We start from the raw sequence: 14018 nt of genomic DNA on the forward strand, positions 1-14018 counted from the left end.
TTAAAACTGATTGCACCAAATATTTTATAGTTTTTTTTTTAAATAGAAAAAAAAATTTAGTTTTTATTGTTTAGTTGTTATACATACATACATACATACATACATACATACATACATACATACATACATACATACATACATACATACATACATACATACATTCATACATACATACATACATTCATACATACATACATACATACATACATACATACATACATACATACATACATACATACATACATACATACATACATACATACATACATACATACATACATACATACATACATACATACATACATACATACATACATACATACATACATATTGTCCCAAAAGTCTTCTGTTAAAAAAAATTAAAAAAAAATCCTAGACAAATTGTAAATATTAAAAATTGCTTAAAGTATTTCAAACATTAATTTTCAGGAAAATATAATAACAACAATGTTATATGTTTTATAACCTGAAAATTAATCTATATATTAACACAGTTTATTTGCATGTGGGCTAATATTATTTTCTTTTACGATTTAACTCCCGTGAGTGGTGAGGTTCTCTTATATCTTTATTAATTAGGATATATCTTCTAAATTAAAGTAAAAATGTTTTCTAATGTTTTAGTAAGTAAGTCCTCAGTCATTTTTGACTAGTAAAGCCGTGTTTTTAACACATTTTTTTACATAAGTTTTAGTAAATCCTATATCATCTTTGACTAATAAGACTTTGTTTTTAACACATTCTATAAAGTAAGTTTAGTAAACCCTAAATCATCTTTAACTAGTAAGGCTGTGTTTTTAACAAATTCTTTGAAGTATTTTTTGCTTCTTCTTCTTCTTGTGCTAACTAAAAAAATTTATTGCTATTTAGTTTATTAAAACAAGTTTTTATAAGTGTATATTTGACTAATATGCAATAGTGTATAATTTGTGGAAAGCTTTATCAATTTAAAATATATTTATTATTTTTTATAATTTTAACAAACATAGCATATTTATATATACACACGTAATGATTGTTTTAAATTTTAATCTAATCATATAATGCAGAACTGATAAAAAGATAGCTGAACAGTGCAATAAAACTCAATTGATGGTACCTGCACTGCACATATGTTTTTGTCAGCAATAGGGTATAAATAAAAGGGTAAAAAAAAAGGGTAAAATTAAGGTTTGTTCTGAAAATTATGATAAATTAATGTTTATCAATTGCCTTGCTTCACACATGCCAACTGTATGTCACATGTTCATGAAGAAGATAGTTTATGTGTTTTTAAATTTGAAAAACATTCATTACCACGTACATCATTAAAAAAATTTCATACAAACATATTTGTATTGTTGTGTACTATGTATATTTTATGTATTTTTATATTTATTTTTTTATTTCTTTAATTCTACTTTTTGGTTTATGTACTGTCTAAACGTGTTTAAATTTAGTAAATTTTTATGATTTGGTAGATCAGATTTTTATGAGCTTTGTAGATCAGAAAACACAAAAAATGTGTCAACCAGACATTACCCTAAATTGAAAACTCATATGCAAATAAAGAAAAACCTACCGTATAAAGCCTGTATACCCAAGATATCATCTTCACTTAACTTGACAAAAGAGTTACTTTTAATTAGAGGAAACATGACTGCATCCTTGAAGTGTGTGTGATCTAACCCTAAACTGTGTCCAATTTCATGAAGTGCAGAAAAAAAAAAACGATTCTTTAGTGAAACTATAATAATTATTAAAATGAATATCACCTGCGAATCCTAAAGTAAATAAATACATCACATTTTAACATATTTTATTTTTTTAAATAAAACTTTTGAAGTTTAACCCTTACATTCCGAAGTATTCTTTTGGCATTCTTACTAGTTCTGAAGTACGCCTTTTGGCGTTTTTAAATATATCTATAAATTTTACTTTAAAACTCAAAAACTAAAGGTTGCATTGTATTTCTGACTTTCTATTTCTAATCAATGGTCCACAGCAGTCTGGAAAAACAACAACTTCACATGAAGTAAAACTTCACCTTGAAGTAAAGTTTTTTCAGAAAAACTTTACTTCAAGGTTTAGAAATTACATTAACATAACATCTTACTTTTTAATATACCTAAAACTTTAGCTAAAAATACTTCACGCTGAGTGGTCAAACCTGAAAATACTGCGCACTGAGTGGTCAAACCTAAAAATACTGTGCGCTGAGTGGTCAAACCTAAAAAGTTGAGTCTAAAGGTTACGATTACTTTAAGTATACCTTTTTGATCATGAGGATAAAAAGCATGTGCACTGGCTTTTGAATTGTCAGAGAATGGATATGGGTCATCATGGTACCTTTCTACAAACTTTATCTCTATGTCTGCTTCACTTTTTAAACTAAAATTAAGTTTTTGAAAACTCAAGTCGGAATAATTTTCCCAAATACTAAAAGCTTCTTGAAGTGCATTTTCTGCATCATAGCGTGAAAATATTTTATCATTAACATCCAAAAGTCTCCAAGTAATATTCTAAAAACAAAAAATGTTATAAGTATAAAATTTTAAAATTTTTCATTATTAGTAAGTTTTTTTTTTTAATTCAAAAAAAAAAAATCCTAACTTTTTTATCCCATTTGGTTCCTTGGAGAACATATCTTCTAGCTCTTTTGTGTTTTTTATCTATATTACCTTTGCTTCCATTAAACAAATCATTTTGAGGATTTTTAGGAGGTCCAGTTAGAATTTTGGTAAGTGATGCATGTTCATTTAACTTACTAAATACAATATTATTTTTTTCTCTGATTAAATCAACATGTACAGCGTTGTTACTTTGATCATTAAAGCCAGTAAAACCATTCTAAAGTATGATAATTAATAAATATAATATTATAATTAATAAATATAGAGCTAATGATCATAATAATCTTAATTTTTAAAAAAAAAATCTGCACCCAAAAAATCAGATTTCTTAAACTAAAGTGGGTTTCTTACTCTAGCGGTTTTCTGAAATAACTAGACAAATTTAATTTTGCAGCACATTAAACTTAGCTTAAGATTAGCACTAACTTAACCTTAGCTTAACCTTAGCACAAGATCACATATGCATGATTCAACATTTTAATAATTTATGATTTTATAAAATTTGTATTAATTGCTATTTTGTTGTACACAATTGCATTAAGATTGGATATTTTAATTTCTTGGATTTTATTTTTTCCAATTATTTTCAATATATGATCTGGGATATTGAAATTCATGGATTTAGAATATTGGATATATTTTTTGAACTATTAATTAGTACAAAATGATTGTCATATGGACCCTGTTGTAAATACCAACAGCCTAACTATGAAAATAATATAAACTTTAGTTCAAATCTTAAAATCAACTTAAGTTATTAATAATAATTGTTATTTGAATAATTGTTCTTGCTTTTTAAATTTTGGAAATTGTAAAAAACTTATATTAATTATTTAGATTAAAAATTTAAGTTTCTCTAAATAATTATATCATATTTTTATTTTTAATCTTTAAATACACTTAAGTATGAACATTACAAAAGCATAAAATACATTGAATTATTATACAGTTTATTCCCAATAATTCAAACCAAGGGACCGAGGAAAATGGTTCAACAAATGTTTGATTTAAATGAAGTAAAGCAAATGTTCTTGGTTTTAAGAGAAAAAACAGAGATAATAAAAGTTTGAGTTAACTGGTGTTTGACTTACCAGGAATGAACTGTAGTTTTTTTTTGTCATTGAGAATGTTTATTTTATTTATTTAATTCCTTAAAATAAAAGTAATACCAGCTTTCTGATGAAAAGTGTATTTGAGGTCTTAGTCTTTTTGTACACAGTTTGGCTTTGTGTACACATTTTTTTTTTCTATCCCTTATTAAAAAAGTGTATACGAGTTAAACAAAAGTGCAGATGTTATGAAGGTTTTAAATTTCAATAGTTCACTAATATGATAATAATTAATATTATTAACTAATATGATAATAATAAAGTCCTCAATGAAGTTAGTGAAAATAGCAGCATGGAAAATAAGAAATTGAAGGCTAAGTGGCCTAATCAACCAGCTAAAACATGGAATTGAGTCACTTGTTTTTTTTTGAATGGTCAAAGTTTTTATTTTTTCTTTGTTTAAATTTTAATCTTAGTATTAGTTCTTCAGAACTGAAAATAATAAATACAAAAATAACTTTTTTTCAAAATTAAGGAACTTGTATTCCTTTTAAAATAATAATATTAAATAAAATCAATGTATTTTTAAATGGAAATATGCAAATAACAAACATTTTAACTACCTGCTAATGTTAATAGTTTTGAAAAAATTCTTGCATGCATAGATTTTCGTTCAATTAAAAAAAGAAAATTTGATAACATTCAAAAAATTTAACGCTGAACTTTTTTTTTTAATATAGAATTAATTTTTTTGAATCATTTTAAAAATGTTAACTGAACACTTAATACTATAAGAAATCATTCTATGTAGTTTTTATTTTTTCTTTGTTTAAATTTTAATCCTTAATATTAGCTCTTCATAACTGAACATAATAAATACGAAATACATAAGAAATCATTCTATGAAAAGCTACTATATCACTAAGTTATGTTACACAAAATGAAGTTTTTACTAATTTAGTAAAAGAAATTTTATAATTTGAAAATCCATTTTTTTTAAATGTATCTTTTAATTATAAGCTTATAGAATTTCTGTTGTAGAGTTTTTTCTTTTTAACAGGCGGTTTCAATTCCAATCCTGCTTGTGTTAAAAATTAAAGTGTGGTTTGTCTCATTTTAGACGCCACCATTTGATGGATTGAGAAGAAAAAATGTGCCAACGTGTTATTGATAATTTTAAATTTATTTTAAATTAAATCATTTATTGCAATGACGTCACAAACAGCATGAAAAGCTACAAGAAAAATAAATGAAAACATTAAATTACTATAAAAAAAAGTACAGTTAGAAGAAATGTTCTTTGTTATATACTACACTTTCAAATAATAATATTGGGTTGGCAACTAAGTAATAGCGGATTTTTTATAGAAAACAAAAGACAATTTTTTCATGGAACAAAATAAATTTATTTTGTAATATATTGCCCATTTTGAGCAATGACCTTTTGCCACCTTTCAGGCAGCATCATACTTCCACCTTCATAAAACTTCTGGTTATTATCAGCAAAAAACTGAACCAGGTATGATTTGACATCATCATCATTATTGAAGTTTTTACCATTCAAGGAGTTTTGCGAAGATGGAAATAGAAAGTAATCAGATGGCACAAGATCAGGACTATATATATGGTGGATGTAGCAAAACATCCCAACCAAGCTCCAAAAATTTTTGCCGAGTGACCAAAGATGTGTGTGGCCTTGCATCGTCATGATGGAATATAATACCTTTTCAATTTGTTAATTCCAGCCGCTTTTCTTCAACTGCATTCTTCAATTTTGTTAGTTGTTCAATGAAGACATCTGAATTGATCGTTTGGTTGGGTGATAAAAGTTTAAAGTAGACAATACCTTTGTAATCCCACGAAACGGATAACAACTTTCTTTTGATGAATATCAGCTATTAATATTGTTTGAGCTGGTTCACCTGGCCTGCTCCACGATTTTCTTCAATTGACATTTTTCATCACCAGTTATTATTGTTTTAAAAATGGATCATTTTCATTACGGTTCTTTAACAAATTGCAGATGCTAAGGAACCCATATATCGAGTTTTAGTACATAGCAAAGTTGTTTTAAGCAATTTTCAATGCATGTATGTGATACATGAAGCTTCTCTGCAATCTCACGAGTTGTACTTTAACGATTCGAATCAATTATTGCTTTGATTTGGTCGTCATCAACTTCAACTGAACAACCAGAGCGTTTTTCATCTTTGAGTAAAAAATCACCAAAACAAAATTTAGCAAACCAATTTTGACACTCTCATTCTTTTAAAGCTTCGTCACAATACACAGCACATAACTTTTTGTGAGCTTGCGATGCATTTTTTCATTTACGGAAATAAAAAAGTAAAATATGACAAAAATGTTCATTTTGATTTTCCATTTTTCAACAGTCGCCAAACAAAAACTACACAACCGATCAAAAAAATTTTGTTTGTGATTTTGATTACGTCAGAAAACCTAAAAATTCAACTAAAGCCATATATGAAATCCGCAATTACTTAGTTGCCAACCCAACAATGTTAAAGAAGAAAAATTATTGCACATTTTATATCTCTGCTTAGTAAAATCATTTAAAAAACTGCTGTTATTTCGCTAAGACTAATTTTACTAACACATCTGTGCAATTACTATTTGAACTGATTACTTAATACTAAGAAATCAATTATTTTATGAAACACTACTACAAAAATTACTAATGTTACATAAAAAAAGTTATTTACTAAATATATACACTACAGTCCATATTTATTCGATGGGTCATACTTTATAATATAAGATATCATAGTTTTACTTACTATTGGTAGAAAAACTGTAAGCAAAGTCTACAGTTTCTCTCCCAATAGTAAGTAAAACTATGATATCTTATTTTAAAAGTACCTGAATTATATGTCATCTTCCTTTTTATTAGGTTTACAAAAAAATTAATATTAAGTCCAATTAGATTAGTTTATAATTTACTAGCCTTTTAATCACTCTTAGCGACAATAACTGCCATACATATTCTTGGCATACTACTTAAGGACTTATCCATTTTGTCAAAGTCAATTTTATGCCACTAACTAAAAAGTTTTATCCACATTCATTAGGCATTAGTATTTGATATTACTTTTAATTCTTCCTGTAAAAATTGGATAGGAGAGAGATCTTGTGATTGACAAGGCATTTTGTTTATATATGATTGTTGATTGTGATTGACAAGACATTTTATTCATATTTGATTGTTCTCCAACTCATTTAAATAACTTTAACAAGTTTTTAAAAAACATGTTTTAGATTTACACTTCAAGTCATTTTCTTCTGAAAAAAATGAATAACTTCTCATTAACCCATCTTTCCGAAGGTGGAGCAAAATTTTGTAAGTGTATAAGTAAATTACTTTTGTCATTACTCCCTCTATTTTCACAAAATCACCAGACAGTCAATAATACACTATTTTGTCATAAAGTCAATGATTTTCTTTTCCAGACTAACAATCTCATCTTGAAACCAAAGATTTTAAACTTCAATACGCCAGTCCGCATTTACAGCCATTGATGGTTCATTTTTTATGTAATTTTCCCCACTTAAGCATTTTTTTTATCCTTATGATCTTTAATAAAGGATTTAAACCAAAGTACTTTTAAATTATCTAATAGCGCAAAATAATCATAAAAAATAGTTTAATAAAAAAAAGCATTTTTAAAAAAAGGTATTCCAAAATATTATGAACAGTAGCGTATTTATTTTTAAAATTCCTGTTACCGAAAAAAAAGCGCAAACAAGCAATTATAATTTAATTATAAGTTTCTCTATAAATTATTTATTCATTCATTGTAATTAGCGGCAAAAACTAGCAAGAAAATAAAATATTTAAAGGTAAAAAAAAAGATGACTATAAAAGATGAAAGGAAAAATGTTCTTAGTTAAATGCAGCAATTTTTATAAATTATTATTTTATTATTTTTTTAAATAATGTGTAAACATATTTTTTTTAAATAATAATTTATATCATTTATGACAGATCTATTTTTTATGAAAAAAGGACGAAAAAGAACTTTTATTATTTATTAAATAATAGTTTCACCACCAATAAAATGAAACTAATCTAAATAAGTAAAGAAAAAAATCGTAACAAACATGTAATATTTGTCAACAAAACTATTTTGAATGATTTTTCAAAATGTTAATGATATTAAAATACTTTTAGTATATTGTTTCTCAAATTACATCCAGATTATTTGTAAAACATTTTTCAAAACTCTAATTTTTTTTTCTACCAGTCAACCATGACCGGCAAGTGTTCATTTTGGGTGGTCATTGACCGTTGATTAGCCGTTACTTTCCATACTGAATAAATAAGCATAAATTATGTCCATTTGTTCATACAGGCAGTAATGAATAAGTAGAGCTTACACGTCATAACACTTCAACAGATATTGTTTATGGGCTCCATAGGAAAAAAAGTAGTTGCTACAATAGTGTATAATTCAAACTGCTAACTTTTTTTTATTTTTTAATTCTGATTCACTCCCAAAAAGGCTACAAACAACTACTATTTTATTAGGAGTTACTAGAAAACAAAGAATAGAGTTAAAGCACAAGAAAACAATTGACAGAAGAAATGAAAAGTTGTAGGTTGTATTAGTCAGGAAAACATGAAGATAGAAGATAGTTCCCAAGTTTTGAAGTGCAGGAAAAAAAACTAGACAAACAAATGTTTTTTGAGTATGCAGAGACAGATACAGCAAAAGAATAAGATTTTAGTAGTAGTAGTAGTAGTAGTAGTAGTAGTAGTAGTAGTAGTAGTAGTAGTAGTAGTAATAGTAATAGTAGTAGTAATAGTAGTGGTAGTAGTAGTAGTAGAGTAGTAGTAGAAGTAATAGTAGTAGTAGTAGTAGTAGTAGTAGTAGTAGTAGTAGTAGTAGTAGTAGTAGTAGTAGTAGTAGTAGTAGTAGTAGTTTGTGTGAACCTTCAAGTTACGTTTTAAGAGCCTTGATGTTACGCAAAGGGCCCTTATGTTACAATTTGAGCCCTAGCGTTACTATTTGAGCCCTCAAGTTACGCGTTTTGATAATGAAAGTAAACAAGTTTAAAATGAGTTTTAAAACAATTAAATAAAAAAATTACCTTTAGAGCGCGAAGCGTAAAATTTGAACCTGTGGAAATTATAATTAACTCCTATATGAGTAACATTAAATAATTAATAGCAATACTATTCTCTCTCTCTCTCTCTCTCTCTCTCTCTCTCTCTCTCTCTCTCTCTCTCTCTCTCTCTCTCTCTCTCTCTCTCTCTCTCTCTCTCTCTCTCTCTCTCTCTCTCTCTATATATATATATATATATATATATATATATATATATAAATATATATATATATATAAATATATATATATATTTTTTAAGTTGTGGAAAAATTTACAAAAAAGGAGTTTGATGAAATTGCTGCATCTTCAACATAAAAAATGATTTTTTCTGGAAAAGTATAATTTTATAGTTTTTCATCTTAGTTTGTTAAAACAGATAACAAGTTATTTAAATACTATTCGAGTTGTTAGCTATATATATAAGTTTTATGATGTACTACCACTTATGGCCCTGCGAATCTTTGAAATTTTGAATCAAATTGTTTTTTCGTAAAGGATTTAAGATTCAATTTAAAAGTCTTTAATCGTAAGTGATTTGAGATTCAATTTGAAAATCAAAAATGATTTGAGTTTTTTAAATCCTTTCTTATTTTGTTTTTGTTGTGATTCTTTAAGATATTCAGCGCTTTGGCATATTGAAATAGTGTTATTTATCTTTAAATACATTATTAATCAATCAATTAACTAGGCCAAAAGCACCAAAAAAAATTTATTTTTAAAATATTTATTTTATGAAAAATATATTTAAAAAAAATAGTTTAAACTCAGATTTCCTTTAATTGCTGATTCATTTCTTGAATCAAGACCTGCTTTTTGGAGATTTGAAACAAAAAATACAGATTTGCAGGGCCCTACTATTACTACATGGTATTTAAATAAAAAGTTTGAATTTTTTGCTAAATTAATTTCACTACGTTATCAAAGTTTGGATATAATAGGAACAGTTAATAAATTTGTGATTGGTTGCAACTTTTAATGAAACAATTAACAAGTATGCTTGTGCACTTAATTGTTTTTTTTTATTTTATAGTTGCATAGTTATAGGCATAACATATATAAAGAAGGAGGTTCACGAAAAAGTAAAGATTGTTTTAATATAAAATGATTTGGCATAAAAGATTAAATTATCATAATAAATTTAAAACTAAATTATCATAATAAATTTAAGTTGGTAATAAAATATTAATTATTTTATTTTAGTGTGTATTTAAATTTTTTTAGAAAATATGATCAATTTTGAAAATAGATCAAATTTTGTTGAGTTGCTGTCTAAGGATCAATCCAATTTTTTATATATGGCATTAGGCTCAAATTTTTGTGAAACTAAGGTATAATTAAATACACAATTAAATTATATATGTTTCAATAGTTATGTAATTTTTCTCATTTTTTTTTTTCAGTACAACGATTACATCTACAAAGTTATTATTCCAGAATGCTTTGTTAGTCTTTATTCAAAATTTATGCAGTGGTCCAGAATTCAGGTAAAAAAATCATATTTTAAAAATTTTAACAAGTAACAAATTTTTTTTTTTATATTTTTTATTTTTTTTTTTAAATTCTCATTTTATAATATTTTGAAAAATTGTTTGTTCATAAATTTTTTGTTTTTATTTTTGGTATTTACGTTAAAAAAATTATTTTTTAGGCTGAAGTTTTTTTGGAGAAGTTTTTTTCTGCAAAGTTAGATCAGAATAATTTTTTTATTTATTTTACAATTTAGTTACAAAAAATGTAGAATAATTTTATTTACTTAATAATTTAAATATATAAGTTGTATTTTTTTATATTGACATAAAGGAATAAACCTTTGGAAAAGAAAGCAGCTTCACAGGTGTCAAATGAAAGGTAGATATCCTGTATATAACTTTTTTTTTTCTAACCAATCCTATTAACTTAAAAATTATTTATTTTATAAACTTTATTTAATTAAGCATGAAAATTGAAATAATGAGAGCTCTTGAAAATGATGATTTCCATGCTGCATCAACGGTATTTTTTATTTTGATATATGTATCATTATCTAATATATAGTTATATAATTTGATATACATTTTTTTATCATGTTTTTGTTAACTTACTTTACATGAAAATTGCAAAAGTTCATTCGTTAATTTCTTAAATAATTTATATTCATTAAATGATAAAAACTAACCAACAACAAATTGAACATGTCAGCTACATTTTCACAAAAATAATTCGGATTATGCAGATAAATTCATTGTATAAATAACATTTTACAGTGACACTTTTTTTATTATCTTTTATTATCATCTTTATATCAATTTTCATATATCTACATCAATAACAAATTGCTAAAAGTTGATAAAAAGACAATTATATTAGACTACTTTTAAATTTTGTGCCGTGGAAAATCACAGAAAAAGTTTTAACTATTTTTCTTGTTGTTTTTTGAAAAGGTTATTTCAAAACTCAAAGCTTCTGCTTCAAAAAATTCCGGTTCAAAAGAGGTTAAAACTCGTCGGAAAGTTAAATGTCCTAAATGTAATGAGTGAGTATCTTAATAAATAATTTTTTATTATAACTAAGATAATATCAAAGATTATTTTTATAATTTATATCTCCACCTATTAAATTGTATGAATTTATAGCTTATTTAGGTTCTTAACAAAGTTATGAAAGTATTTTTCAATACTTTTACTTAAATTTTAAGAAAGTTTAATAATTTAATATAGTAATAAGTATATAAGTTTTGTCTAAGTATTAAGTATTTATAATAAGACATAAACTAAAAACTGTTTTTTATTTTCTACTTTCATATTATATCTACTTTCATCAGCTTTAAAGTATTTTTTATTGTTAGGAGAGTATCACATCTAGACAGACATTTAATGTCTAAAAAACAAGTCTGGGATACGCTAAAAGCAAAAAACGCTAGAGTAGATTTTGATCTTAACCTTCCGAGAAAGGTGCTCTCACCTTCTAAAAGACGATCAAAGATCCGTCACTACAAAAAACAAATATGTGGTTTTTCTCATTGCCTAAAAGAAGTTAAAAGATTGAACAACCATCTAAGACAACTTCATGGTTTAAAAAAAAAGAGGAAATTCAAAGAGCAACTAGCTTGCAAGACCTGTTCTTAAAACTAGTGATAAAGAGTCAAACAATGATTCAAGTTCTGATTCTTCATCTACAGAGGATGAAGAGTTATTAGAAAATAATTTCACTAAAGCTATTCATAGTGAAAGCAATTTTTTGGCTTCAGACAGCGAGGACGATGATTGGCTTGGTGTAAAATATCTTCAAAAAAGATTAGAAAATAATTCTAAAAATAATTTAAGTGTTGAACATGATCTTAGAAGTAAAAGAGATACTCAGTCAGCTACTGAACAAGATTCTGAAGATTCATCTGTTGACTTTGATGATGATGAGCAGATTTTTTACATGGCTTCATCTGAGGAAGAACAATTTTTAGTTTTGTAATTTGGCTGCAGAGTCCAGATGGTGGGATCAGTCAGTGTTAAAAAACACAAAACAAGCTACAAAGGACCTGCCAACATAGAAATGACTGTAGAACTGTACAATGAAGTTGCTGTTTACATAGAGTTTCTCAGGAATAAGTTTGTAGGCATATCTCAGCCAACTGATACGGAACCTGTTTTTCTAAGTTTCAGTGGTGTAGCTATGGATTCATCAATGACATCCTCTCATTTTACTCTATTTTGGAACCGTGCTTTGGGCAAAAAAAATTCAGATTCTTCTGCAATGAATCCAACCCTGGTGAGGAAATACACTACAACTAAAGTACATAGTCAATTTCCTCATTTAAAGGAAAAAATAGCACAACACTTGTGTCACAGCTTGAAAGTTGCTGAAACAAATTATGCATTGTATGACACACAAAATTCTGCATCAAGCACATGTACTGCGTTAACTTCTGTACAAAGATCAACTAATGGAGTTTTAAAAGGCGCCACAGATAAAATAGACACTACTATGGATTTGTTTAATGATGAAATAAGCAAAGGCTTGATTACAATAGCAGATGTTCGAAAAAAGATTACAGGTGCAGATTGTGATTTGAAGAAAGTATTAGATAAAGTAAGGCATACAATCCGTAAAAGAAATATAACTGCAGGATCCATACCAACTGTTGAAAAAGTTCATTTCTCAATTTAGCCTACAATTGAAAGAGTTGAAAAAAATGATGAAATTGTTGAAGAAAAAAATAAGAAAGAAAAACCTGAACCTTTTAAAAAAATATATAGTTTTAGAGATAGAAAAGAAAAAAAAGACATATAAATGATAAGTTATTGGAAAGTGCAGAGCATGTCGAAACTGTCGATTTTTCTAATCTTGATTAGGTTGCACCATCTCCAGAAGTCTCATTTAAAAGAATAAGAAAAGAATTTACAGAAGATGATAATCGACCTATATACAAGTGTCTATCATCAGTTATATTTTCAAATGAGCCTATTGTTAAAAGTAAGTTTATTTCAACTTTAGAAAGTCAACCAGAATTAGTTAATATTGTAAATCAGTTTGGGGTTCAATCGTTGATTGTAAAGATGAGAACAGAAAGACAAAAGAACTTTAAGGCATTGTAATGTACTCTTGATATTAAAATTTAGTAGCATATTTTTTATTTGTCTTTATGTTATGTGTGTCAAATATTAAAGTTTACTTTTAAAATTTAAATATAATACTAAAGCAGTTTTTATTTATTATACGCTATGGTATTGAGTTTTTCTGTGCATATAGTAAATGATGATTTTTTTATGAATAAAGTAGATGATGTTTTTTTTATCTTTTTATGCATTTTAATGAAGTATTGGTTAATCTATACCTTTGTAGTTTTTATTTACATATAAATTTAATTTTAAAAAGTTTTAAAAATAATGACTTCAAATAATAATTATTATTATTACGTTAAATGTAATTATTATGATTAATCAAAATATTATTTATTTAGTTATAATTTAGTAATATTTATTGAAAATAGCAGAATAGCAAATTAAAATTTAACAAGAAAAGCAGTGACATATTTGATCTTTAGTAGGTTTGACTTTTTATATTATATATAATAGGTATATTGCGAAATATTTTATTTTAATATTGCCAATTTTTTGCTGTTTAATTTTGTTAATTTAATATTTGATTTTCATATTCAAACAGGTAGTGTTGTTGCAATGGAAATCAATCAGTGTTGATGTGATGAGAATCTAAAAGATAAATAAAAAACTTCTTGTTTAAAATTAAGTTTTTTGTAGCT

At 25.9% G+C, this 14018-nt stretch overlaps 1 protein-coding gene across 1 annotated transcript in view; it reads right to left on the bottom strand.

Moving 5' to 3' along the window:
- The window catches only part of LOC136083199 (uncharacterized), a 75468-nt gene that overhangs the window by 31431 nt on the left and 30019 nt on the right, over positions 1 to 14018 (bottom strand). The window contains exons 5-9 of the mRNA XM_065802605.1: positions 2593 to 2829; positions 2252 to 2501; positions 2096 to 2209; positions 1867 to 1904; positions 1562 to 1763 (exon numbers count right to left, since the gene is read on the bottom strand). Of these exons, the coding sequence (XP_065658677.1) occupies positions 1562 to 1763; positions 1867 to 1904; positions 2096 to 2209; positions 2252 to 2501; positions 2593 to 2829 (841 nt within the window). The remainder of the gene's footprint in view (positions 1 to 1561; positions 1764 to 1866; positions 1905 to 2095; positions 2210 to 2251; positions 2502 to 2592; positions 2830 to 14018) is intronic.

This window comes from Hydra vulgaris, chromosome 08 (genome assembly GCF_038396675.1).
Source record: "Hydra vulgaris chromosome 08, alternate assembly HydraT2T_AEP".
NCBI lineage: Eukaryota > Metazoa > Cnidaria > Hydrozoa > Anthoathecata > Hydridae > Hydra > Hydra vulgaris.